Source organism: Aureococcus anophagefferens, assembly GCF_000186865.1.
Source record: "Aureococcus anophagefferens unplaced genomic scaffold AURANscaffold_54, whole genome shotgun sequence".
In the NCBI taxonomy this organism is placed as follows: Eukaryota; class Pelagophyceae; order Pelagomonadales; family Pelagomonadaceae; genus Aureococcus; species Aureococcus anophagefferens.
The window spans coordinates 107,946-134,526 of NW_008705607.1; the positions used below are offsets into that span (position 1 = coordinate 107,946).

General features: G+C 72.1%; 6 protein-coding genes across 6 annotated transcripts; 4 read left to right on the top strand and 2 right to left on the bottom strand.

Moving 5' to 3' along the window:
- Positions 1–847: 847 nt before the first annotated feature.
- On the top strand, positions 848–1,201 carry AURANDRAFT_8431 (hypothetical protein; the record flags this gene model as incomplete). Its single annotated transcript, XM_009043435.1, has 1 exon — positions 848–1,201. A coding segment is annotated over one exon (354 nt), but the record flags the coding sequence as incomplete, so codon positions are not given.
- A 784-nt stretch (positions 1,202–1,985) lies between these two features.
- On the top strand, positions 1,986–3,073 carry AURANDRAFT_33790 (hypothetical protein; the record flags this gene model as incomplete). The annotated part of the gene is made up of 3 exons (XM_009043436.1): positions 1,986–2,333; positions 2,381–2,452; positions 2,558–3,073. 3 exons carry the CDS (start codon positions 1,986–1,988, stop codon positions 3,071–3,073), a joined length of 936 nt encoding a protein of 311 aa, XP_009041684.1.
- A 192-nt stretch (positions 3,074–3,265) lies between these two features.
- Positions 3,266–5,439, top strand: AURANDRAFT_55515 (hypothetical protein; the record flags this gene model as incomplete). The annotated part of the gene is made up of 2 exons (XM_009043437.1): positions 3,266–3,852; positions 4,053–5,439. The coding sequence occupies 2 exons, from the start codon at positions 3,266–3,268 to the stop codon at positions 5,437–5,439; spliced, it is 1,974 nt and encodes a 657-aa protein (XP_009041685.1).
- A 5,120-nt stretch (positions 5,440–10,559) lies between these two features.
- On the bottom strand, positions 10,560–18,036 carry AURANDRAFT_67878 (hypothetical protein; the record flags this gene model as incomplete). Its single annotated transcript, XM_009043449.1, has 6 exons — positions 10,560–10,900; positions 11,011–11,549; positions 12,113–12,642; positions 13,000–14,328; positions 14,557–16,071; positions 17,464–18,036. The coding sequence occupies 6 exons, from the start codon at positions 18,034–18,036 to the stop codon at positions 10,560–10,562; spliced, it is 4,827 nt and encodes a 1,608-aa protein (XP_009041697.1).
- Positions 18,037–18,326: 290 nt separating this feature from the next.
- AURANDRAFT_67879 (hypothetical protein) lies at positions 18,327–22,033 on the bottom strand (the record flags this gene model as incomplete). Its single annotated transcript, XM_009043448.1, has 4 exons — positions 18,327–18,884; positions 19,518–20,158; positions 20,360–20,855; positions 21,056–22,033. The coding sequence occupies 4 exons, from the start codon at positions 22,031–22,033 to the stop codon at positions 18,327–18,329; spliced, it is 2,673 nt and encodes an 890-aa protein (XP_009041696.1).
- A 1,391-nt stretch (positions 22,034–23,424) lies between these two features.
- On the top strand, positions 23,425–25,173 carry AURANDRAFT_67880 (expressed protein; the record flags this gene model as incomplete). Its single annotated transcript, XM_009043438.1, has 1 exon — positions 23,425–25,173. The coding sequence occupies one exon, from the start codon at positions 23,425–23,427 to the stop codon at positions 25,171–25,173; it is 1,749 nt and encodes a 582-aa protein (XP_009041686.1).
- Between the last annotated feature and the right edge of the window lie 1,408 nt (positions 25,174–26,581).

A 26,581-nucleotide genomic window follows, 5' to 3' on the forward strand; every position in this document is an offset into this window, starting at 1 on the left:
GCCGTGCGACACGAGCGCGACGAGCTCGCCGCGCTCGAAGGGGCCGCCGAAGAGCCGCGCGGGCCAGCCGTTGCCCTCGGCCGCCTGGGCGCCGACGACGCCGCCGGCGAAGAGGTCCGCGCCGCGGAGCACGTTCGCGCGCACGGGCGCGTGGATCGCGAGCTGCCGCGAAACGTGCGGGCACCGCTGCGCGCCGAGGACCGTCGGGACGAGGGTCGTGTGGGTCTTGCGGTCCGCGGCGATGAGCACGGCCTCGCCCGCGACGCAGTAGACCTCGTGGCGCGTCGCGCCGAGCCGCGCGCGCGCCAGCGGAAACGCCTTGCCGCAGGGCACGAGCGCGTCGAGCGCGTCGTCGGCGTCGAGCGCCGGCGAAAAGGCCGCGCGGAGGTCCGCGCGCAGTTTCCGCTTCTCCGACTCCTTGACGAGCGTGAGCTTGCCGACGTCGAGCGGAACGGACAGCGCGTCCGCCGGGCGGCGGCGTTGCGCGTCCGCGGCCTGGAGCAGCGCGAGCGCGTCCGCCGGCAGCCACGAGCCGCGCGCGTCGCCGATCATCGCGAGCCTGGTGTTATGTTGCTCGAGGGTACGCGCGCGTGCGTTACGGGTCCGTCGGCTGCTCAAAGCCAGCCTCTGCCAAGGCCTCCATGCTCTGGATCAGCCGAGCTCGCCGTCCGCGAGGCCGTCTTGCCGGTCGCCTCTGCGCGCCGCGCCGCCCGCGACACCTCGCGCGCGCCGCTTCCGTGGCCGCCGCCGCCGCCGCGCCGCAGCCGCCGACGCCGCGCGACCGCCGCGCGGCGCCGGCCGCCGCGCCGCCGCGCCGCTCGCGCCCAGCATGTCGGTCACGGGCAAGCGCGGCGTCGGCGTGCCGCTCATCCTCATGCACGACGGCGAGGGCACGATCGTGACCATCGAGTGCAAGAACGGCGACACGTACCGCGGCTTCCTCGACGAGACCGAGGACAACATGAACTGCGTGCTCAAGGACGCGACGCGCACCGACGCCAAGGGCAACAAGTCGCAGGTCGAGCACATCTTCCTGCGCGGCTCCCAGATCGCCTTCTTCATCTTTCCGAACATGCTCAAGAAGGCGCCCATGTTCAACCGGGTGCGGGCGTGGCGAAAAACCAAGGCGACGAAGAAGGCGGGCGCGCCGAGCGGCACCGTCCGCGGCCAGGCCGCGGCCATCATCCGCAAGGCCCAGGCGCGACTGGCGGGCCCCGGGATGATGATCGTGAGGTAGGGCCGCGGGACGTAATCGTCGAACCCAGGGTCGTTTGGTGTCGTTTGGCGCGTATCGTGGCTTCGCTTGGGCGTCGTTTTGTGTTGTACGGCGCGTAGGCGTGATTTGAGGACGTCGCGTCGTGTGTAGGCGTGACTTTGGGGGCGTTCGCGCGCTTGGAAACAAAAAAAACACCCGAGGCGGGACTTGAACCCGCGGCCACTGGATTAAAAGTCCAGCGCTCTAACCAACTGAGCTACCCGGGCTCGAACCAAGGACCCCGAAAATCGTCGCTGACGCCAAGCAAGTGCAAACATCGGAGGGCAGCGTCTGGGTCGCAGTAAATGAGCGCCGACTGGCGTTACGACGTCGAGCCGCTCGGCCTCGCGGTCGGGTCGGAGGGGCTCCGCGACTTCATGGTCGAGACGGAGCTCCTCGAGTCCAATTCGGGACTGGCGAGCCGCAAGAACACCGTCGCGGTATGATCGCGCGCACGGCGTCCCACTTCGCCGCGGTCCGGGCGACGGAGAACCTCACGATGGAGGGCACGGCCCCGCAGTTCGCGGCCGACGCCAGCCACCTCGCGGGCATCGGCGACCCCTTGCCGCCGACGGAGCCCGACGCGTGGCGGCACTCGAGTTCAAGTAGCACGGCAACAAAGCCGGAGAGCGACATGGCTCCCCCGTACTAGCAAAGCTTAGCAGCGGTGGACGAAGCCCTGCTGTGCACGCACAGCCGCACAGCCCTCGAAGAAGAAGGAGCGCACAATATGGGCCGCACCTCCCGAGACAAGCGCGACATCTACTACCGCCTCGCGAAGACGTCGAACTACCGCGCGCGCGCGGCCTTCAAGCTGCTGCAGCTCGACGCGACGCTCGGCATCCTCTCCACCGCGACGACGCACGACAGACTCCGCGTCGCGGACCTGTGCGCGGCGCCGGGCGGCTGGTCGCAGGTCGTCGCGGAGCGCCGGCCCGGCGCGAGAGTCGTCGCCGTCGACCTCAAGCCCATGGCGCCCATCGCCGGCGTCGAGATGGTGCTCGGCGACATCACGGCCGCGGCGACGGCGCGCGAGGTCGTCGACGCGCTCGGCGGCGGCGCGGACGCGCGGCGCGGCGTGTTTCGACGTCCGCCGCGGTCCCGCGCGACGCGCGCCGATCCTAGGTCGTGCTCTGCGACGGCGCGCCGGACGTCATCGGCCTCAACGACGTCGACGAGCACCTGCAGAACGAGCTCGTGCGCAAGGCCTGGTCCATGGCGGAGGCGATCCTCGCGCGCGGCGGCCGCCGGGGCCGCGAAACGCGCGACGCGACTCCGACGCGAGCGGCTCGCGGACGAGAGGCGCGCGCCGCCTCCGGACGTCGGGAACCGCCCTTCTTAGGCGGCTGCTTCGTGTCCAAGGTCTACCGGGGCCGCGACGCGACGGCGCTCCTCGAGTCGCTCCGCAAACACTTCCGGAGCGTCTTCGTCGCGAAACCGCGGTGCAGCCGTTCCGCGTCGCCGGAGGCGTTCGTCGTCTGCCGGGGCTTCGGCGAGGCCCCCGGCGACGCGGAGAAACCCGTGCCCTTCGTCGCCTGCGGCGGCGACGACGCCTTCGACGCCGACGCGTCGTTCCCGCTGGACCTGCCGACGGCCGCGGCGTACGAATTCCGCGGCCCCGTCCAGATGCCCATCCGCCCGCCCCACGAGGACGCGGGCGCCGGGCCGCCGCCGCCGCCGGCATTCGCCGCGGCGACGGCCGCCGCGTCGACGACGGCGCCGGAGGGCTTCCGCTACGACGGCGACGTGCGGCCCGCGCGCGGCGACGCGCCGCCGCCGGCGACGGACGCCGCGTCGCTCCGCGCGTGGGTCTCGTAACTTTGTCGCGCTTTTGCTTTTCTCCGCACGGCCATCGCCGACGAGCTCGTATACGTACGGGCCGCAGATGCCTTCAACGAAGCTTCAAGTAACCAATCGCCACTCGCCCACAAGTGCTTGCAGTCGGTCTGAGTCGACGCATGGGCTGGACTTGGTCGTGAAATCAGGCCAATGAGACGCGCGCTGACGGTCATGCTCTTCCTCCGGAGCGCCCGCTCGCTCCTGAAGGGCCCCGCGGTCTCCGTCGCCCGGCCGCGCGCCGCGCCCGCCGCCCGCCGAACGTCGGCGCTCTTCCACGCGGGCCACGACCACGCGGACTTCGACCCGACGAAGGCGACGCTGCCGACGAACGCGGAGGAGGAGCTCGTGAAGATCCGCCACTCGACGAGCCACATCATGGCGCTCGCCGTGAAGCGCGTCTTCAAGGACGACGTGCAGGTGACGATCGGCCCGTGGATCGAGAACGGGTTCTACTACGACTTCTACCGGGAGGAGCAGATCAGCGACAAGGACCTGAAGCGCATCAAGAAGGAGATGGACAAGATCATCAAGGCCGACCTGCCCATCATCCGCGAGGTCGTGCCGCGCGAGGAGGCGAGGGCGCGGCTCCTCGCCGAGGGCGAGACGTTCAAGGTCGAGGTGCTCGACGGCATCACCGACGACACGATCTCCTTCTACCGCATCGGCGACGAGTGGTGGGACCTCTGCGCGGGCCCCCACGTGCCGTCGACGGGCGCGATCAAGCCCAAGGCCGTCGCCCTGCAGTCGGTCGCGGGCGCGTACTGGCCAGGGCAGGACAAGAGAGCGAAATTCCCAACTTCAAAGCCTCATATCTCGGCCGTTTTCCACTCGTTTCGGCTGATTTTTGGACGAGCGATCATCTCTCGGACTGGTCTCGAAGCGTGGATGCTTTTTCCGGAACGCGCGCGCGCGGAACACTCACGTTGAAGCGACGTTGAATCACCCTTGTCCTGCCCAGGTACTGGCGCGGCGACGAGAAGCGCGAGATGCTCCAGCGCATCTACGGCACGGCCTGGCAGGAGAACTGGCAGCTCGCGGAGCACAAGCGGCGCCTCGAGGAGGCGAAGAAGCGCGACCACCGCGTCCTGGGCAAGAAGCTGGACCTCTTCTCGATCCAGGAGGCGGCCGGCGGCGGGCTGTGCTTCTGGCACCCGCGGGGCGCGCGGATCCGCATGCTCATGGAGGACACGTGGAAGGCGGCCCACGAGCGCGGCGGCTACGAGCTGCTGGTCACGCCCCACATCGCGAACGTGGACCTCTGGAAGACGAGCGGCCACTTCGACTTCTACGCGGAGGGCATGTTCGACCAGATGGACGTCGAGAAGGAGCAGTACCAGTTGAAGCCCATGAACTGCCCCTTCCACTGCCTCGTCTACAAGGACCAGCTCCGGTCCTACCGCGACCTGCCGTTCCGCTGGGCCGAGCTCGGCACGGTCTACCGCTACGAGCGGAGCGGCACGCTCCAGGGCTTGATGCGCGTCCGCGGCTTCACGCAGGACGACGCGCACATCTTCTGCACGCCGGAGCAGCTCGAGGACGAGATCGTCGCCGTCCTCGAGCTCACGGAGGAGATCCTCTCCAAGTTCGGCTTCGACGACTACGAGCTGATGTTGAGCACGCGGCCCGACAAGGCCGTCGGCTCCGACGAGATCTGGACCAAGGCGACGGCGGCGCTCAAGGGCGCCCTGGACCGCAAGGGCTGGGACCATGGGGTGGACGAGGGCGGCGGCGCGTTCTACGGTCCCAAGATCGACCTGAAGATCAAGGACGCGCTGGGCCGCCAGTGGCAGTGCTCGACGGTGCAGTGCGACTTCAACCTGCCCGAGCGCTTCGAGCTCGAGTACCGCGCGGCGTCGGGCCAGGCCGAGCGGCCCATCATGGTCCACCGCGCCATCTTCGGGAGCCTCGAGCGCTTCTTCGCGATCCTGCTGGAGTCGTGCGGCGGCGACCTGCCGCTCTGGCTCGCGCCGACGCAGATGCGCCTCCTGCCGGTCACGGACGACGCGCGCGACTTCTCCAAGGCCGTCGCGGCCAAGGCCGCGCAGCGCGGCATCCGCTGCGAGATCGACAGCGGCAAGGACCGCCTCAACAAGCAGATCCGCAACGCGGAGACGCAGCGCGTGCCCATCATGTGCGTCGTCGGCGAGAAGGAGATGGCCAGCGGCGACCTCGCCGTCCGCGCGCGGACCATGGGCGACCTCGGCACCATCGACGTCGACGCGCTCTTCGACGAGCTCAAGGACCTCGACGAGCTCAAGGACCTCGACACGGCCAAGTTCACGCCGCCGCCGCCCAAGCCCGACGCCGCGCCCGCGGCCGCCGAGGCGGCCGTCGCCGCCAAGTAACTCGATCTCTCGCAGAGCCGCAGGCGAGGAGGTCCGGAAGACGCGGCGAGGCGCGCGCGCGGAGGCCTGGAGCCTGCGACTTGAAGCGGCGTTGCACCAAAATTGCCGCAAGACATGTTGGCGGCCTCCCTCGTCCTCGCCGCGGCGGCGCTCGCCGCGGCGCAGACGCCGCTCGAGGCACCACGACCACCACGCACGCCGCGCTTCGCCGTCTGCTTCGTCGGGCAGCTGCGCACGGGCGGCGACGCGGCCATCCAGCGCAACCTCTACGAGCACCTCGTGGCGCCGCTCGGCGCCGACGTCTTCTTCTACGTGTCCGCGGCCCACGAGGTGGCGCACGCGTCCGGCGCCGGCGGCTGCCTGCCGTCGGCGCCCGGGTCCTGCGAGGCGCCGTCCGGGCGCGCGGCGCGCGACACGGCCGTCAAGCGCGGCCGCTGGGGGAGCCTCCGGGACCCGAACGGCGCGGCGGAGCTCGCCGCGCTCGAGGCGTCCGGCCCGCTGGCGCCGTCCATCGTCGCCTTCGAGGTGCTGGAGGACGACGCCGCCGTGGCCGCCGCGACCGCGCTCGCGCCGTCGGCGGGGCGGCTCCACCAGAAGACGCTCCGCGCGCGGTGCAAGCTCTGCCACGCGGCCGTCGAGGCGCGGGAGCGCGCGGGGCGCTTCCGCTACGACTACGTCGTCCGCGCGCGGCCCGACTACGTCTTCGCCTGCCGCCTGCCGGCCGCGGCGAGCGGCTACTACGCGGCGCGCGCCGCCGCCGCCGCCGCGCGCGGCGCCGCGGGCTGGGCCGCGAGCCACCGCGACTACTGGGAGCTCCTCGACCGCGGCGCCGCGGATATCGCCCTCGACTGGCTCTGGCGCGAGGCCGGCGCGGCGCTCGACGCCTGCCGCCCGGCGCCGAGGGCGCCGTGGCTGCCCGCGGCGTCCGTCAAGTCGAGGGTCGAGTCGTGCGTCTACGTCGCGCTCTGCGGCCGCAACGTCTCCGCGACGGGCACGGAGCACTTCTTCGACGGCGCCGGTCTGCCGAAGGACGAGCGCCGGGCGAAGCGGCGCGCGGAGAAGGCGGCCTCGGCGGCGGCCGCCGCCGCCGCGGCGCGCGGCGAGGGGCCGCACCCGCCGCCGAACACGCCGGGCGTCATCGTGCGCCCCTGCTGCGACGACGGCCGCGTCAACGAGCGCGCGCGCGCGCCCCCTTCGCGCGCCACGTGCGACCTCGACCGGCCGGGGAACCTCGCGGCGTGGGCGCTCCACGAGAGCCGCGACGCCGCGTCCTGGCGCGACGCCCGCGCGCGCCTCGTCGCGGACCTCGGCGCGCACTGCGCCGAGCGCGACCGGCTCCCGCGGGAGCTGCCGGCGCGGAGCGACGACGACGACGACGACGACGACGACCGGGGCGGGGACGACGACGACGACGACGACGACGACGACCGGTCGGAGCTGCGGCGATGAGAGCGACTTCGGAGCTGCGGCGATAAGATACCCTAACTTCATCCTAGAAGCAGGTGACGTTGGGCGCGGCCGACGACGCGGTCGAGTAGCGGACGGCCGCGTCGCCGCCGAGCGCCGGCGGCGCGCAGCAGTGCGCGTCGTCCTCGGGCGCGTCCTCGCCGCCGGCGGAGCAGACGTAGCTCTCGAGGCCGCCGCCGACGCACGCGTCGCGGCACTCGCGGCGCCCGCAGGCGCCGCGGTGGGGGCCGAGGTGGTAGTCGTCGTCGTCGAAGAACGACGGGTCGTAGGGCTCGTCCGGGCCGGGCCGGTCGAGCAGCTGCTGCTCCAGCGACATGCGGTCCATGATCTCCCGCGACTGCGAGCGGCGGATCGTCGTCGTCTGCGACCCGTCGAGGTCCAGGGAAGCGCTCGTGGGTTGCTTCGTCGTGCTCTTTCGAGGGGAGCCCTTCATCATGGGACGCATGTCGGCAGTGCCGTTGCGCGCGCACGGAGCCTCGGCTTTTGGCTGTCGGCGGGTCGTCGGCGCTGTTCGGCGCGGCTGGTCGAGGCGGTCAGGCCAAATCCACGGCGCCGCAGGTCGTCTAGATGAGCACAGGTTTGGCGAGCTGCACAGATGCTGCACAGCTTTGCCACAGACTGTGGCACAGTGCCGACGCCCGCCCCCGCGCGCCTTCGACACACCTCCAGCGACGCCGGCGCCACTCGCCTCGTCGCCCGCAGCGCTCGCCGCAGCACTCTGAAAGCAGCATGGACGCCGAAAAGGCCATCGCGCTGCTCGCGGCGCACCAGAAGGCGCGCGCGGACGAGATCATGAACAGCCCGCCGCCGGACCGGGACCCGCACGCGCCCGAGGGCCAGGTCATCGACCTCGGCCTCGCGTGCGCCCCGCCGCCGCCGCCGGCGGCCGTCGAACCGCCGGCGGTGCCCGGCGCCGAGGCGCTCGCGTCGTCCGCGGGCGGCGACGTCGACGTCGCCGGCGAGCCGACGCCGGCGCTCCTCGGCCGGCTCCGGAAGCTCCAGGAGGACCGCGTGGAGACGTACCGCCGCTTCGACGCCGCGCTCGACGCGTGCCGCGGCGGCTCCGGCGCCGTCGACGTCGCGGCCTACGGCGCGGTCGTCGCGAACCGTGTGCAAATCAAATCTTCAACCCGACTTCAATGTGAGCGTATTCGAATATTTTGACACGATCACTTCCGCTGTGCTTCGAGAAATCGATGAGAGCAATCGATCCGTCCAAAAATCAGCCGAATCGACTTCGATTTGACCGAGCTGGAGAATGTCCAAGTTTGGTCGGGACGTCCCAAACCAGTGGTTGATTTGCACACAGGTCGCGAAGATCACCGTCGTCTTCGACCTCGTCAGCCGGCGCTTCAACGCCTGCGAGGCCGCGCTCCGCGCGCGGGGGCTCGCCGCCGCCGCCGACTGCTGCCGCCGCGTCCAGACGCTCGAGAAGGAGAAGCTCGAGCTCACGGCCGCGACGCACCTCGCCGCCGTCCGCCCGGACAGCGACGCGGGCCGCGCGCACGTCGCCGCGCGCGCGCGCGACGTCGCCGCGGCCATCACCGAGGCCTTCGACGACCTCAAGTGCGAGCTCGACGGGGAGGAGTAAAAACCGCCTTTACTGCCGAGTTAGCCGAGCCTGCCGCGACGGTCGGGTGCAGCGCCGACTGTGGCGTCGTAGGAGCGGTAGGGGAGAGGCCGTCGACGCAAAGCCCAGTCCACTTTGACTTCTCGGAGCGTCTTCAGCGCGCGCGTCGGCGCGCCTTGTATGGCATGTTGACGACTTGTTGACGGCCGGCAAGCTCGCCGCATCAGACCATGGCGCCCACCCTCGCCTCCGGCCGCACGGCCGCCCGCGGCCTCGCCGCGGTCGTCGTCGTCGCGTCGTGCTTCCGCGCCGCCGCCGCCAACGAGGGCTTCAGCGGCGTGAGCGTGGGCGTCGCCGGCAAGGGCTTCGTCGTCGTCGCCGCCGACGACACGCACCGGCGCGGCCTCGTGTCGTTCCGGTCCGCGCGCGACGGCGTGCCCCTCGTCGACGACGCGCTGCTCCTGGCCTGCGTCGGCGACCGCGGCGAGTCGGACCGCTTCGCGGCGCTCTTGCGCGAAAACCTCGCGGCGTACGCGCACCTCGCCGGCGCCGCCGCGGCGCCGCGCGCGGCCGCGCACTTCGCGCGCCGCGAGCTCGCGGACCGGCGGCGCCGCGGCGGCGGGCTGCCCCAGCTGCGCGTGCTCCTGGGCAGCCGCGGCGACGACGGCGCCGCGCGCGTCCACTGGATCGACGAGACCGGCGCCGCCGCGGAGCTGCCCTACGCCGCGCACGGCGTCGGCGCCGCGCTCGTCCTCGGCCACCTCGACGGGGCCTACGACGCCGACATGTCGCGCGACGCCGCCGTCGACCTCGTCGCGGCGTGCCTCGACGTCCTCCGGCGGCGCTACGCGCTCAACCTCGACGCGGCGACGATCAAGGTCCTCGACGGCGCGGGCTGCGAGACGATCCCCTGGGCGCCGCCCCCGGCGTAACGAACGACCGGTCCACCGGGGTGGGGGTAAACATATCCCGCCGGCGGGATACGTTACACGTTCGCGTCGGCGCGGCGCTTCAGGGCAGAGATCTGGGTTTCGTGCTCGGAGTCGTCGTCGCCGGCCGCGGCCGCGCGGTGGTCGCGGATGGTCGTCGGGCCTCGCGCGCACGCGCGCGCTTCCGCGAGGTCGTCTTACATCGTCCTCCGCCGCTTGCCGTCGCAGGGCCTCGATGTCCGCGCGGCTCCGCGGCGTCGGGCGCGCCGCGTCCATCCCGCGTCCGCGGTGGGGGGCAGCCCTTTCTAGCTCGCCGTGTGCTCCCGTCAGTCGCGACGCGTGCACCGCTGCCTCTGCGCTTTCGTCCGCAGCCACGCGGCGGTCCGGCGTGAGCTGCCTGGAGGTATGGTCGGTCGTCCAACTGGCGCCCGGGGAGTTTTTTTTGAAACCGTCTCTCGAGCCCGCAACCTCGTCGCGACGAGTGGTCGCGCGCGCTACGGCGCCGTCGCGGCGCCAACTACCATGTCACGGTCGTTCGGTGCCAGCCAGTGGTCGCCGCTTTCCCTGGAGAAAGCCCAGATAGCACCCCGTAAGGTCGTACTGATAGCTTAACTAGTGCACGTTAGATTTGACCGAATTTATTATCGGATCTGATCCGGGGGGCGGCAAAGTGAATATATCTACACGCTCCTGAGGTCCAGGCGATCTCGAAATGGTATCCCTTGCGGTCATCGGTTCCAGGGATGGCGAGGGATGGGTGATCAATTATTTCAACGGCCACTTAGCCTTACTAGGTGATTTCAATATTTTTTTTGAGAATTTTTTTCCCGGCACGCCTTGCAGCGGTTCTCGCGAACGGGCTAGCCTCCTGTTGCAAGCGTGTGCTCCCCTTGGAGAGGGGGTCCATGGGCGTCTATCGACGCGTCCAGCACGCGATTGGCGACGCTTGGCGCGTGCGCCGACCACGCGCGCGCGTCCAAAAGTCATGGAGCAAAATGTCACTTAAAAAGAGTGTTTTCGCACGCTAGGAGTATTGGAAACGAAAGAAAACACGTGATTCTGGCATAAGACGTAAAAAGTTCGGGGTCGGAGGTCGGCAGGAACGCGTCGAACCACCCCCCGTCGACCTAGCGGGGTGCTAGCCCAGAGCTTTATCACAAGAACGACCCCAGACTCCGTCGATGCGACGCGCTCCGAGGCGCCGCCGCGGCCGCGGGCTCGCCGGCGGCGTCGACGGCGGCGACGGCGTCGACGGCCGCCGCGGGCGCCGGGTGGAACTCCGTGGTCGGGTCCAAGCACGTGCCCTCCTCGGCTTCGGCGTCGAGGCACGCCAGCACGTTGAAGCTGACGGAGACGCGCGGCGCCGCCGCCGGGCACGCGCCGCGGCTCCTCCGTCGCAGCGCGACGCCGTGCGGCAGCCACGCGGGGAACAGCACGAGGCGGCCGGGCCGGGGGGTGACGTAGTGCCTCCCGTAGTCGAACGGCGCGAGGAAGCCTGCGCGCGCGAGGGGGGTCGCGGCGGCGGCGCGGCGGCGGACGACGAAGGCTCGAACGTCCGGGCGCCCTCGAGCGCGCGTCGGCGCGTGTGCCGCGCCGGGCCGGGACCCCGCGGGTCGCGCATCACCAGGTCGCCGGCGCCGGGCGGCACCGAAACGTATAAAACTCCAGAGAGCGCCACGGTCAGATGGACGTGCAGCGGGTGCATCGAGTCGCAGCCGTCGTGCACCGATGCCCAGACCTCGAGGGCGTCCGCGGAAATCCCGCGCGCGTCGCCGCCCACGCGCTCCGCGTAGGCGCGGGCCGCGCGCGCGAGCGCGGCCCTGATCCTCGTCCCCGACGGCGACCGCTGCCAGGCGCCGGCGCGCATCTGCCAGCGGAAGAAGCCGTCGTTCAAGTCCCCGGGGTCCTCGTAGTCGGGCCGGTCCGGCGACGCGAGGTACGTTCGCCAATCGGCGTCGATGTCCGGCGCCACGTCTCGCAGCAGGACGTCCGCGTCGGCCTCGTAGTCCCGCAACGCCGCGCTCAGCACCGGCGTCGCGAAGAGCGCCGACAGGCCGTCGCGCAGTTCCGACGACGGGTCGACGTCGGGGTGCCCCGCCGTCGCATCGGCCGCGGCGAGGTCCCCGAGGAGGAAGAAGATGATGCTCGAATACCACGTGCGCATCGTCGGCGAATGACCGTGGGCGGGGACGAGGGCGAGGGTGATCACGGGGAGCGACACGAGGTGGACGCACGAGGTGGACGCACGAGATGATGTATGGACGCACGAGACGGGGTGAACGAGGCGTCCACCACACCGTTCTCTCCACTTTCTCTCGGGTAGATCTCGGATCGCGGGATTCGTGGGGTACCTCGGCGAGCCGAGCCAGGTGGCGGCCGGAGGCCGCCCCCTAGCCGTCGCGGCGGAGGTTGGTCGTGAGGGTGGCGAGGGCGGCGCGGTCCGCGAGGCGGCGCGCGCCGTCTTCGAGTCGGTGGGAGAGGGCGCGGGCGGCGGACTTCCAGCTCCATTGCCTCTCGTTCAAGGGCCCCGCACCCCATCGGGCGAGGGCGGGGTGGTTCCGGCATTTCCCGGCGAGCATTGTCGGGCGAGCATTTTGCGGCTAGGACTCGCTCCTCGACCATAGAACGATAGATAGTGTAGTAGAAAAAAAGCGGCGCCGGGATATGGTAGGGGTTTTATGCAGGCGGGACGACGGGGGGTTTTCACAGCGGCACGCTGAGGGACGCGGCGACGAGCAGGCTGTTCGCGCTGCGGACCTTGCGCAAGCCGTGCTTGCCCGCGGGCCGCCGCAGGACGCGCGCGCGCGCCGCGGGCCGCGCCTTGCGCGGCGCCGGCGCCGCGGCGCGCGGCGCGCGGCGCGGCGCGGCGGCCTCGCGCTTGCCGGCCTGGTAGCCCGCGGCGTGCGCGGCCGCGGCCGTCGCGGCGAAGGCCAGGGTCGGCCAGGCGTCGACGACGCCAAAAGCGCAGAGGAGCAGGACGGCGACCAGCGCGACGGCCGCGGCGTCGCGCTCGCCCGGCTCGGACCCGTGGTGATCCTCGAGCGCGTCCGCCCGCGCGAGCGCCTCGTCGTCGGCCGCATCCTTCGCCGCGTCCGTCGACGCGTGCCATTGCTGGGGCGGGTCCATGGAATCGACGACCTTGATGAGCAGCACGCCGACGGCGCCGACCAAACCGGCGCCGCCGTACCACATGAGCACCAAGGGCAGCAGCATCGCGGGATCGCCGAGCACTTCGCCCTCGGGAGCCATGGTCGGGGCGCGTCGGGACAGTACGGTACGTCGCGGGAGGCGTGCGTTTGGCTGGCGCTCAGCTGATCAGAGCACAAGTCAGAGCGCAGCTGCTTCCCGAGCATCAAGAGGCATCAACGACGCCTTCAAGGAGGGTTCAAGCTGCGCGCGCGTGGACTCCTCACTGCCTCACTTCGAGCCACGAACAGCGTGCCGCGGCGGCGGCGGCGGTCGACAGCGGCGCGTCCTCAGCGGCGGCGACTGCCGCAGCTCGACTCCCACGCTTTCGGAGCCGCCCCTTAGAGACGAACCCCGAGGCGGGCGGGGCGGGCGGGGCGGGCGGCGGCGCGTTGGCGCCTAGTAGACGGCGCGCTTCTCGTCGCAGCCGCAGGCGGGGAGGTCGGGCTCGCCGCCGATGCGGCGGAGGATGACCGGCGGCGTGGGCTCGCTCTCGTCCGTGTCGGACCAGAAGGTCGGCGCGGACGTGGCGAGGACGGTCGTGGAGATGGCCGTGACCGTGACGGCGCTCGCGTACTCCGTCGGCATGTACGTGGTGAGCGCCGTGTCGAAGGAGCCGTCCGCGAGCGCGTCCGTCGCCGCGGTGTCGACGGCCGCGGCGAGCACCGTCGGGTCGACGTCGACGACGGCGGGGTCGTAGGAGATGGTGTAGTCGACGGCGAAGGACGACGTCGACAGCGCGCGCTGCTCGCCGGACCCGTCGACGGCGAGCCGCCGCCGGTTGTCGGCCACGACCAGGTCCTTGATGTTCGACGTCGTCAGGCCGTAGTCGTCGAAGTCGCAGACGTCGGCGATGACGTCCTTGAGCGCGTTCGTGAAGTTGACGTCGTCGTTGAGGTCCGCCGCCGTCACCGTCGTCGACAGCGCGCGCGAGACGGCGGCGTCGAGCGCCGCGCCGAGGCGCCGGCGCAGGTTCGTCGTGTCGAGGTCGAAGGTCAGGCGCCCCTCGAGGCAGTTGCGGCCGTTGTTGCAGGCGCCGGGCACGCACCGCGCGCACGCGCCCGGGCCGACGTCGTAGGAGCAGAAGCCGCGGTACGAGTCGCCGCGGTAGTCCTCGTAGCAGAGCGACGCCTCGCGGTCGTGGGCCAGGGACTCGTGGCCCGACGCCGTGTCCGTGTCGCAGTGGGTCTCGTTGCAGTAGTAGAAGAGGCCCTTGCAGTCCGTGTTGATCACGTCGACGTCGTTCCGGCTGCAGTTCTGGCCGTTGATGACGTAGAACTTGTCGTCGAGGCTGCCGTCGTCGCTGTAGTCGTGGCCGTTGGGGTTGTCCGTGAGCGCCGTCTCGGGCCCGTAGTTCCAGGCCCAGAGCCACCAGTCGCACATGTTGTTGCCGTCGACGTACGAGCTGTTCGCGACGCACGAGCCGTCGCCGTCGCCGTCGTCGTCGACGCAGTCGTAGCCGTAGTCGCACATGAGGCACTGGGAGTGCTGCGTCGGGTTGAACTCGGGCATGCCCGTGGCGTTCTCGTGGTACGCGGTGCAGCAGAGGCAGTCGTTCGTGCAGTTGTCGCGGCTCGCCCACGTCGGGCACATGGGCGTGGGCATGGCCGACGGCGCGGGCGACGGCGGGGACGTGGGCGACGTCGTGGGCACGGACGTGGGCGCGGACGTGGGCACGGGCGACGGCGGCGTCGTCGGGAGGGGGCTGGGGGCCGACGTGGGCACGCCCGAGGGCGCCTGGGCAGGACAAGAGAGCGAAATTCCCAACTTCAAAGGCTCATATCTCGGCCGTTTTCCACTCGTTTTGGCTAATTTTTGGACGAGCGATCATCTCTCGGAACGGTCTCGAAGCGTAGATGCTTTTTTTCGGAACGCGCGCGCGCGGAACACTCACGTTGAAGCGACGTTGAATCACCCTCGTCCCGCCCTGGAGGGCGCGATGGACCCGGCGACGTCCGTCGTGACCCACGTGATGTTCGCGGAGTCGACGAACTGGATCGCCGTCGTCGCGTTGTAGGAGTACTCCATGGTGTCGCCGACGTAGAGCATGCGGCCCGTGCGCCTGTCGAGGCGCGGGCCCTCGAGGCGCCGCTCGCGCTTCCGCGACCCGCCGAAGGAGTTGCGGATGCGCGCCTTGAGCTTCTTGTTGAACTTCGTCGTCTGGATGACGTTGTCCTTCATGCGCTGGTTCACCTTGAGGGCCACGTCCTGGAGCCCCTCGCCGAGGCTCCGGTCGATCTCGTCCGTCGCGTAAAAGTGCGCGACGGCGTAGAGCACGGCCGTGTCGTTGTCGCCGCCGGGGAGGCCGTCGCGGCCGGCCATGAGGCACTCGACGGAGCTCACGCCCGTGGCGTTCGTGACGAGGGCGATGACGGGCTTGTAGTAGGCCTCCATCCCAAAGGCCTCGAAGTCCGCGCAGTAGTGGCGGCCGAAGGGCAGGATCGTCGGCGACGGGCTCGGGACGAGCGACGGGAGCGCGGTGGGCACGGACGTCGGCGTCGCCGTGGGCACGGACGTCGGCGGGTTGCTCAGCGTCGGCACGGCCGTCGGCAGCGACGACGGCGTCAGCGACGGGTGCTCGGTCATGTACGTCGGCTCGGACGTCGGCGGCGTCGTCGGGAGCGCCGTGGGCACGGACGTGGGCGTCGACGTGGGCACCTCGGAGGGCGCGGGCGTGTCGTAGGTCGGGAAGAGCGTCGGGAAGGACGTGGGCACTTGCGACGGGTGGGGGCTCGGCGGCGTCGACGGGATCGAGCTCGGCGGCGTCGTCGGCACGGACGTCGGCACGGACGTCGGCAGCGCGGTCGGGTAGAAGGTCGGGTCCTCGTGGGGGTTCACGTACATGCGGATGTCCATGGTGAGCACGGACTTGGTCGGCGTCCGCGTCGGCTCCGGCGACGGCTCCGGCGACGGGCACTCGGTCGGCGTGTACGTCGAGGGCACGGGCGTCGGCGCCGCGGACGGGTCGAAGGTCGACGACGGCGACGGCGTCGGCGGGCTCGTCGGCACGGACGTCGGCACGGACGTGGGCTTCTCCGTGTAGTAGGTCGGCGCCGACGTCGGCGTCGACGTCGGCGCCTTCGAGGGTTCGCTCGTCGGCGACGCGGAGGGCTCCGCGGACGTCGGGGGGAGCGATATCGAGGGCACGGCGCTCGGCTCGGGCGTCGGCGGCACCGTGGGGCCGTAGGTCGGGCACCCCGTCGGCGCTCCCGTGGGCGTCCCGGACGGCGAGGCCGTCGGCGCCTCGGACGGCGGCGTCGTGATCGAAGGCAGCGGCGTCGGCGTCCCGGACGGCGCGTACTCCGTCGTCGGCATGTAGCTCGGCGCGCTCGTGGGCACGGACGTCGGCGTCTGGGCCGACGCGAGCGACGCGAGGAGCGCCAAAGCGCACATCGTCGGCGTCTGGGCCGACGCGAGCGACGCGAGCGCCAAAGCGCACATCGCGACGCGGCGCCAGTGGGCTGCCATACCCGTGTGCTTCTAGCGGACCTACCGCGCGTCGTTTGGATACTGGTATATGTTTGCCTCTGTTGAAGTAAACTTGTCACCAACATTGCCTCTAGATCCCGCCTCTCTCCCCAGGAGCCCTGCCTCCGCATCGCGCTCTGGACACGCTCGCGACGTGCCGGTGCTACTGCTGCTGCCGCGCCGCTTGCCGCGACGACGCCTGCGTGCTCTGCTGCCGCAGCTCTTCCTGCGCCGCGCTGCCATGGTCTTGGTCAACGGTACGATCGTCACGATCCTGTGGATGCGCCACGGCCTGAGCTGCGCCAACGTGCTCGACGGCTGCAGCCGGGACGCGGCGAAGATCGGCGCGCACATGGCCGACGGCGCCGTCTACGACGCCATCGACGGCGAGCTCGCGGCGTCCGCGGCGGCGGCCGCCGCGGGCCTGCGCGCGGACCGCGCGCGGGGCCTCGCGGCGCGGCGCGACGAGACGGACTGCGCGCTGCCGCTGCTCGACGGGGCCGCGCCGCGGCCCGAGGCCGCGCGGCTGCACGACGCCTACCGCGACCCGGCGCTCACGGACTGCGCGGTCGCGACGTCGGCGCTCGCGGGCGCCGCGCTCCGGGCCCGCGTCGGCGCCGTCGACGCCGTCCTCTCGTCGGCGCTGCGCCGCGCGCGCGAGACGGCCGAGGCCGCCTTCCCGGGGGTTGAGGTCTACGAGGCGCCCTTCGTCGTCGAGAAGCCCCACTCGTCCCACAGCCTCCAGCTCGACAACGAGCCGCGGCCCCTCCGCGACGCGGCGCGGCGGCGCGCGAGCCTCGTGCCCAACGGCGCGCTCCGGAACGCCTCGAGCTGGCCGGGGTTTTTGTCGTTCGTGGGCGCGTCGATCGTGCCGTGGCTCGAGGCGGGCGCGGCGCCGCGGCGCGACGCGGGCGTCCCCGTCTCGGTCGAGCGCTCGACGCTCGGCGCGGAGCCGTCGAAATTCACGATCGCCGTCGTCGGCCACGGCGATATGATGTGGCACGTCTGCGGCACGCCGCGGAAGCCGTCCAACAACGCGGTGCTCTCGCGGCGCGTCGTCGTCGACGCGGGAGGCGTCGTCTCCGAGGAGGCGGGGCCCTGCGGCGTCGTCATCGGCGCGCCGCCCCAGGCGCTCGCCGCGAAGGCGCTCGTGGCCGCCGACGTCGAGCGGTGCCGGGACCCGTTCGCCGTCGCGCCGTTTTTGGACCTCGCGGACGGGCCCTCGACGTGCGTCGCCGCGGCGCGCGCGCCGGACGCGTTCGCGCCCCGACGTAACGACGAAATCTAGCCGAAATAACCGAAGGGGGCGCGCTCGCCGGCGTCTCGAACGCCGAGGAGCGCGCCGACCTGGACGACCGACTCCTCGAGGTCGTCCCACCACCGCCGCCCCGGCACGCAGCGCACCATCGAACCGGGCCGACAGACGAGGACGGGTTGGTCGGACGCGTCGCTGTTGAAGAAGGTTTGCGTCACCGCCCAGACGACGTCGAGCGTGACCCACGGCGGCAGCTCGCCGCCGAGGCGCCCGTGGTGGCCGAGGGTCAGCGCCGCGACGACGAATTTGGCCGGCCCGCCGTCGAGGACGCGCGTCGCGACGTCCATCCACGGCTGGGACGCGCCCGGCGCTTGGTGGTGGTGGTTCAAGAAGTCGACCGCCAGCCCGAAGCGGCTCAGCGCCGCAATATCCGCGAGCTCGCGCGCCGTGCAGGAGAAGCGCAGGGGCTTCTCGAGCTGCTTCCACCGTCCCTGGCGCGGGGCCGCGTCGTCGCTGTGTTGGTAGTTGAGGATCGCGAAGACGGTGAACGCCTCGTCTGGCGGCGCCGCGCGGATCGTTTCAAGCACCAGGGCGATGCCTTGGCGCACGTCGGCGGCTCTCTTCAGCGGCGCGGCCGGCACCGCCGGCGACGCCGCGGCCGGCTCCGCGGCCGCCGGATCGGACGGCGCGCTCGACGCAGCGGTCGCGTCCGCGGGCTCCATAGCTGCGTCCGCGTCCGCTGTAGCGTCGTTTGAGGGCTCCAGCTGCGTTGCGGCAGAAATCGATTTTTAGCGAGCGCTGTTCCGCCACACCGCGCCGCAGACCGATGGGATTCATTCTCACCTCCCCGTCGTCGGAGTTGTGAGTTGTCGTCTCCCCTGCGGCTCTTTATGATGCGGCGCGGCGCGTGGGCCGCAGCGCTGTGCGCGTCGCTGGCGACCCTACTGTCGTCGCACGGGGCGCGGCGCTGCTATATCGGGCCGTCGAGCTCGGGGTGGGACACGCACCCCAGCTACGACGAGCTCTTCGACGCGCTCGTCACGAACGCGCCGCTCTGGTCCGGCGGCCCGTCGCTCGGCGGCGCGCCGCTCCTCGACGTGCTCCGGGACCCGAGCGGCGCCGTCGGCGCGCTCGCCGTGCTCGACGGGCGCGACCTGGCGGCCGGCGGCGCCGCGGCCGCGACGGCCGCGCGGCTCCGGGCCCTCATGGCGCCGTTCGTCGTGCGGGACTGGGCGCCGGCGCTCGCGCTGCGGAACTCGAGCTGGATGGCGCCGGAGACGCGCGGCGACCTCCGGGACGTGCCGGGCACCGCGTGGCGCTGGAAGGGGCGCGCGTTCGAGTTCCACCATCCCCCCCCCGGCGCGAACCGGTCCGCGTCGCGCAGCACGGCCCGGTCCGCGTCGACGCTCCGCGGATTCCGGAAGGGCGCGGGCCGGTCCTTCACGCTGCCCGTGCCGGAGCGCGCCGTCGACGAAACGCTCCGCGCGGCGACGTCGCCCGCGGGCGACGCGACCCGGGGCCTCGGCACGCGGACCATTTCGTACCGCGTCGTCCGGACGGGCGCCGGCGCCTACGCCTACAACTGGCACGTCGACTACGCCCACAACTGGATCGCGGACCTCTCCGGCGGCGACTTCCGCGTCGTCCTCGCGCACCCGGCGCTCGCGGACCCCTGCTTCGAGGTCGAGCGCGACGAGGCGTCGACGGCGTGGCGCCAGAGCGCGTGCCCGCGCGACGCCGCCGGCCTCGCGGCCTGGCTCCGGGACAGGTGCGGCGACGGCGCGGACGACGACCTGTCGTGGATCCCCGCCGCGCAGCACCGCTTCCGCGACGGCGACGCGCTCTTCGTGCCCATCTTCTGGCTCCACACGACGGAGCGCTTCACCGGCGCGCCCTTCGTCACGTTCGGCCACTTCCACGCCGAGGCGCTCGACGCGCCCGGCGCGTCGCGGCCCCGGATCTGGTACCGCCGCGCGCTCGGGGCCGTCCGCCGCTACCTCCACGAAGACGCGCCCGGCGCGTCGGAGCCCGCGGTCCTCTACGACTGCGCGAGCCTAAGTTGAGGAGGCGCTCGCCATAGCCCGCCGCCGAAGCGGCACAAGAAGCTGAAGCCGATCGAGCACTTCGTTGGGGAGGTGGGCGCTGCCGGGCCGGCCCGCGGCCGCGACCGTCGACGCCCTGGAACCCTCGCCTACTCTTAGACGGGCGTCGCGGCGTCGTCGGGCTGGGGGAGGCGCCGCCGGTCGTGGATGAGGGGCGCGGCGAGCTCGGGCCCGATGGCGAGGGACGAGATCATGTGCTCGAGGGGCCGGAGCGCGCCGTTGACGACGTGGATCAAATCCGGCAGCTCGCGGTCCGCGGGCCCGGCCACGTGGTGGATGAGGTGCGCCGTGTCGACGTGCTTCCGCACGAAGGTCAAAAACTTGTGGCAGAGGCGCAGCGCGTCGAGCTTGTTCGCGCCCTCGGTGACCGCGCCGACGACGCCGGACGCGAGCGAGTCGACGAGCAGTAACACGGGCCCGCGGCGCTTCGCGAGGTCGAAGGCGATGCCGTGGAGGCGGCAGAGCTTGAAGAAGGACGAGTACTTGAGCGCGGCGAGGCCCGGGTGGTAGAAGCCCGGCACGAGGACGTAGCTCCGCTTCGCCGGGTCCGCCGGCGGCGCCGGGCCCGCGCCCGGCGCGGGCTTCCGCGGCGCGCGGCCCGTCACCGCGACGTGGAGCAGGTGGCCCACGGCGAGCGGGTTCAGGCCCAGCTCCAGGTCCGTCGCCCACAGCCGTAGCGCGCCGCCGGCGTCGGCGCTCCGGTGCGCCGTGAAGTGCAACGTGAAGTGGCCGACGACGCCGCCTGCGTGGACGTCGAACGGTGAGCTGGGGTATCCCAGCCAAACTTGAGAATGCTCCATCTCGATCGAATCGAAGTCGATTCGACTGATTTTTGGACGAATCGATCGCTCTCGTCGAGTTCTCGAGAAGCAGAGCCGAAGAAATTGCGTCGAAACTGTCGCATACGCTCACATTGAAGTCGGGTTGAAGATTTGAATGCCACGCGGGACGCCGCGGTCGAAGAGCCGCCGCGCGACGGCCGCCGTCGCGCCGGCCAGCGCCTCGACGGGCGCGGCGGCCGCCGGGTGGACGGCGACGATGCGCTCGTAGCCGTCCGTCGACAGCACGTCCTGGGCCGCGCGCACGGACACGACGCCGTCGGGCCGCACGAACGCGTGGACGCACGAGTGGCCGACGACGTCGCGCGGCTCCGCCTCGATGACGCCGCCGTAGCGCTGGACCAGGGCCATGAACGACGGCCAGGCGCCGCCCTCGGGCCGCTTGCCCGGGTAGCAGACGACCGCGCGCGCCGCGAGCGCGACGCGCAGCGACCGGAGGAGTTTCGACCGCGCCAGCACCTGCACGTCCGGGTGGTGCCAGGCCGCCTCGCCCTTGTGCCGGTCGAGGGCCGTGAGGCGCCGCTGCTCGTGCCGCAGGTCCCGCACGACGTCCAAATCGTCGACGTCGAGGTACGCGACGCCCGACGCGCCCGCGTCCGCCTGCGTGGAACTCACATCTTCAACCCGACGTCCATGTGCGCGTATTCGAACGGTTCGGACCAGCCTCGTCGGCCATGCTTCGAGCACTCGACGAGCGTCATCGATTCGTCCAAAGATCAGCTCAATCGACTTCGACGTGACCGAGCGAGAGACTTTTCAAAGTTTGGTCGGGACGTCCCGAACCGGCGGTCGAGTTCCACGCGGGCGTCCGCGTCGACGCCGAACTTCCACCGCGCGACGTCCAAATGGCCCGCCACGAGCTTCGCCAGCGCCACGCAGAAGTCCTCCTCGTCGTAGATGTCGTGCGCGCCCACGGGGATGTTCACGTCGCTCTCGTGGAGCACGCGCTTCGCGCCGGACCGCGACCCGTAGAGCGCCGCGCGGCTCGGGTCCGGCCCCAGCAGGGGCACGTCGAGGCGCAGCGCCAGCGCCTTCTCGGCCCAGCCCACGGGGCCGCCGGGCACGATGACCGCGAAGCGGCCCGCGCTGAGGTGGTAGAGCCGCCGGCAGCAGCTCGGCGAGTAGAGCGCGAGCGACGCCAACGTAAAATGCGCCGGGAAGCGGCGGACGAGCTCGGGCACGATGACCGTGAAGCGGGAGCTCGCGCCCGGCCGCGGCGTCGACGCCGGGTCGCCGTCCGCGTCGTCGTCGTCGTCGCCGGAGCCGCCGCGCGCGAGCGACAGCACGCGCTGGTAGTAGTCGACCAACTCGTCGCCGAGCTCGACGGGCGACACGTAGACGACGTGCGTGTTCGGGTCCGCGGCCGCGCAGAGCCGCGCGATCTGCATGGCCTGGGACAGCTGGAAGCGCGGCGCGTCGAGGCGCACGTGCTCGCTGTGGCCCAGCGACGGCACGTGGATCTCGACGCGCTCCGCGCCCGGCGCGAGGTGCGCGGCGTCGCGCCGGAGCCGCGCGGAGAGCGCGTCCCAGTGCGTCGCCCGCTCGCTGCGGAGCCGCGCGATGCCGTCGAGCACCGTCGCGACCGCGAGCTTGCGCCGCGCCTGGCTCTGGATGGACACGGCCGCGTCGCGGCGCACGCGGTGGCTCAGGAACCGCTTCCGCGCGACGACGCGCCGCGCGACGGTCTGGATGAGCGTCGCGGCCTTGGAGCGGTCCCGGTGCTTCGTCGTCGACGAGGACGGCTTGAAGATGTCCTCGCCGCCGTCGACGTGGTCCATGTTGTGCACGCACGCGCGCAGGTCCGCGACCTTGAGCCGCGCGAGGTCGCACTTGGCGAGCGCGTCGACGGCCGCGCCGTCGACGAGGGCGAGCGTCACGGCCTTCTGGAGGCACAGGTCCTCCAGCAGGCCGACGATGTGGGAGATGCCGCTCCAGCGGACCGCGTAGCGGCGCCGGAACGCGCCGAACTCGGGCGTCGCGTGGAGCCGCTTGCCCTTCCAGATGATGAAATGGTGGAGCGAGTGCTGCTGGAGGAGGTTCGTGTAGGTCCGGATGCGGTTCACGGACGCCGTGAGGCCGTCCGCGCCCGACGCGGTCGTCCGCGCCGTGGTGACCGTCCGCTGCGTCGCGCCGTCGCCCGACCGCTCCGAGCCGCCGCTCGCGACGGACGCCTTGCTCGGGCTCCGGTCGCCCTCCTTGGACGCCTTGGCCTCCTGCTTCCTCGCGTCCGCCGCGGCGCGCCTCTCCGCGGCCCCGGCCTTCCGCCGCTCCGCCTGGGCAGGACAAGGGTGATTCAACGTCGCTTCAACATGAGTGTTCCGCGCGCGCGCGTTCCGAAAAAAGCATCTACGCTTCGAGACCGTTCCGAGAGATGATCGCTCGTCCAAGAATTAGCCAAAATGAGTGGAAAACGGCCGAGATATGAGCCTTTGAAGTTGGGAATTTCGCTCTCTTGTCCTGCCCGCCGCTCCGCCTTGTCGTCGAGGACCCGCGCGACGTACGTCGTCGCGGCCGCCTCGCCCTCGGGGCTCAGGTCGTCGAGGAAGCCGCTGTAGAGGCTCAGCTCGGGGCCGAAGGTCTCCTGCTTCGCGCGCCGCGTCCGCTCCAGGTCGGCCTTGGCCCGCGCGCGCTTCGACGTGTAGCGCCGCGCGGGCACGCGCGGCGCGGACGTGTCGAACTTGAGCGTCGGCACCTCCAGGCCAAAGGGGTTCGCGAAGGGCTGGCGCCGCCGGCCGGGCCCGCCCCGCGCCGGCGGGCCCCCGGCCAGCACGCCCCGCCGCGGCGGGTGGCCCAGGCCCACGCTCTTCTGCGACGTCGTCAGCACGCCGGCCATGGGGTCGCCGCCGAGGATGTCGAAGGCGCCGCTGATGGGCGGCAGCGTCTTGACGCCGTTCGTGTCCAGCGGGTCGTGGAAGAGGCCCATGTCCAGCGCCATGGTCGCCGGGAGCCGGCCTGCCAGGCGCAGCCCCGGCGGTCCCACCTCGTTTCAGCGCCGCCGCAAGGCAGTATCACCACGGATTCACTGCACCGTGGACGGTCGACGCGTCAGGCTTCTTGCCAAGTGCGGCGAGAATCGATATAGATCTCGAGCTGCTGGCCGAGCTTGGCCTCTCTTTCGTCGCGCAGATCCCAGCGTCGCGCGGCGCCTCGGCGCCTTCCGACGTCAACCATGGAAAACGAGATGCTCTGGGAGGTCGTGCTGAGCTACCTGGGCGACGGGGCCCGCGCGGCGCGCACCTGCAAGCTCGTGAACGTGGCCGCGCGGTCTCGCGCGTCGCGGCCCTTCTTCCTGACGGCCGTGCACGCCGGGCCGGCGCCGGAGGCCGCGCCGCCGAGCCCCGCGCGGCTGCGATCGGCGGCGAAGCGCATCGGCGGCTTCCTGCTCCGCCAGGCGCGGCGGCGCCTCGGATCGGACGCCGGCGCGGCGGGCGCGGGCGACGACGGCGGCGCCGCGGAGGAGGCGCCGCGGGGGAACCGGGCCGCGGCGGCCGTGGCCGAGGTGCTGGGCACGCTGTCGCTGCCCGCGGCGCCGCACGTCGCCGTCGTCCTCGCGTCCGGGACCTGGGCCGGGTGTTTAGGAGACCTGCGGGCCGCGTTCCGCGCGGCCTTACCCGCGACGACGATCGTCGGCGGCGCGGCGCCGGGCGTGCTCTGCTCGACGGCCCACGCCGTCCGCGAGCTCGAGCCGAGCGACGACGCCGGCGGCTTCGCCGTCGCGCTCGTGCGCCTCGGCGACGAGGGCGCGCTGCGCGCGCGCTACGTGCCCGCGCGCGGCGACCCGCACGGGCCCGCGCCGGCGGCGTCGGGCCGCCTCGACGTCGACGGGGACAAGCCGCCGCGCGCCTGCCTCGTGTTCAGCGAGGACGCGCGCGCGGCGCACGCCGCGCTCCGCGAGGTCACGGACTTCAAGGACGCGTGGCTGGCCCGCGGCGCGCGGCCCTGCGCGGTGTCCGGCGGCCTGCTGGGCGCGGAGCGGAGCGTCGACACGGGGTCGCTCATCTTCGACGCGGCGCCGGGCGTCGGCGACGGCCTGCCGACGCTGCCCGCGGGCGCGCCCGGCGGCGCGCTCGTGCTCGCGTTCGTGGGCAAGGGCGCGACGTGCTCGTCGGCCGTGAGCCGCGGCGCCGAGGTCGTCGGGCCCCACGTCTACGAGGTGCGGGAGACGTCGCAGCAGCGCGTCAACGTCTGCCCGGGCCACTCGATCACGCTCGAGAAGGTCCGGGGCCTGTCCGTCGCCGCGGTCCGCGACGGCGCCGGGGCCTTCGTGCGCGTGGACCGGTCCGACGACCTCGTGTCCCCGGGCGCGACGCTCCGGACGCTGGTGAACAGCGTCGGCGGCCTGCCGCGGCCGCTGTTCCTCGGGGTCCGCGCGCGCGGCGGAGGCGGCGCGGTGGAGACGACGGGCTTCAACCTGCTGAGCCCCCAGCACCTCGACGACGACGGCGCCGTCGCGCTGGACGGCGACGTGCCCGAGGGCGCGCGCGCGGCCTGGCACACGCTCGACGCGGCCGCGTCGGTCAAGGAGCTCGAGGCGGCCGCGGAGGCGAGCCGCGTCGCGCTGCGCCTCGCGGGCGCGCGCGCCGCGGCGCTCCGCGGCGGCCTCGACGAGACACTGAGCGTGCTCGGGGCCGTCGTCTTCACCTGCAGCGGCCGCGGCACGAACTTCCACCGCGCGCCCGACCGCGACTCCGCCGCGCTCCGCGCGGGCCAGCCGCGGCTCCCCATCGTCGGCTGCTTCTGCAACGGCGAGATCGGCCCGCCGCCCTTCCACGAGATGGGCGGCGGCACGTCCTCCGAGGCCGACCCCCACATCGCGGGCTTCACGTGCTCCTCCGTCATCTGCCGCCTCGACGGCGCGGACGACGTGGACGAGCCCGAGACGCTCCTCCCGCCGCCGCCGCCGCCGGAGGGCGAGTGAGGCGTGCCTCCGGGTTTTTGTGCGCCCCCGTCTAAAGAGCTCCCTCCATGGCGCGCTCGCGATCCTCTCCGAATGTGAATTTCATGACCCCGGCAACCTTGACGCACTCGACGCGCGCCTGGATCGTTTCAAGCATGTGCCGCGCGTCAGCGACGCGGTTGTTCTGAACCCGCTCGCCTCCGGCCTCTGCCGCGCGCCAGATCGTCGACCGACCTCCCGGGGGGGGTCGACACGCCGCCCCTCAACCCGGAACGGGCCCCGACGCCGCACTCGCTGTTTTCCCGTGCCCCGTCGCTTCCGGCGAGCAGGCTTGAAAAAACGCACTCTTACCTCGCCCCGGAGCCCTAGGGTTGATTCGCCTCTATCCGATGCCTCAGACCGGCGGCGCGACGTCGCCGTGCCCGATCTGCGGCCTGTTTTTTCATCCCGAAGCCCTCGCGGCGCACGCCGACTCTTGCGCGTCGCGCGCCTACGGCGACGGGGTGTACACTACACGACACAGCGCGAATCCGCGTCCCGCCCGTTCCCCCGACGCTCTCCCTCTATGCGTTCGTTCCCTATTCCCGGTCTCCGCGCGCGCCCTCGATCCGCTCGTCCCCCCGACACGCTCTCTATTCGTTCGTTCCCTATTCCCCTCCCCCTCTCGCACGCCGTCGAATCGAATCCACGTCGCTCCGGCACGCCCCCTCCCTCGCCCACACGAACACCCTCGATGCGCAGGCGGACGCGCGTCTCGGACGGCGTCGCGCGGCGCGCCCGAGCAGGGAGGCTTTCAGGGATCTCGGTCGCCCAGGGAGGTCAACGAGCACGGGACGGATGCGATCGTCGTCGACGGCCTGCGCATCCAGGCCTTCAAACGCCCGCGCTGGAGCTACGCCCTCGACCTGCCGCTCGCGGACGTCCGCGCGGCGACGGCGCCCGAGGTATCCTTCGCGGCGTGGGCCGCGCCGCGCCGGGCGCCGAAGCGGACCCGCGCGCTCGCCGGCCGCGCCGCCGACGACGCCGGACCCGCGCCGAAGAAGCGGACGGACGCCGACGACGACGAGGGCCTCCCCGCCGGCTGGCGCGTCGTCACGAACCAGCGGGAGCGGAACCGCGTGACGTGCGCGCTGAGCCCCGAGGGGCTCGTCTTCACGTCGGTCAAGGCCGCGCGCGAGTCCCTCCTCGCGGGCGAGGCCGTCGACGTCGCGCGCGAGAAGCGCGAGCAGGCGGCGGCGGCGCTCCGCGTCGGCCTGCCGCCCGGCTGGGCCGCGACGCCCTCGACGAACGCGCAGCGCTTCGCGTCGCCGGCGGGCGAGCTCTTCTGCAGCCGGGAGGACGTCGCCCGGAGGCTCCGCGCCGAAACGCCGCCGCCGCCGCCGCCGGGCTTCGCGGCGCCCGTGTTGGCGGCGGGTCCCTGGACGATCGC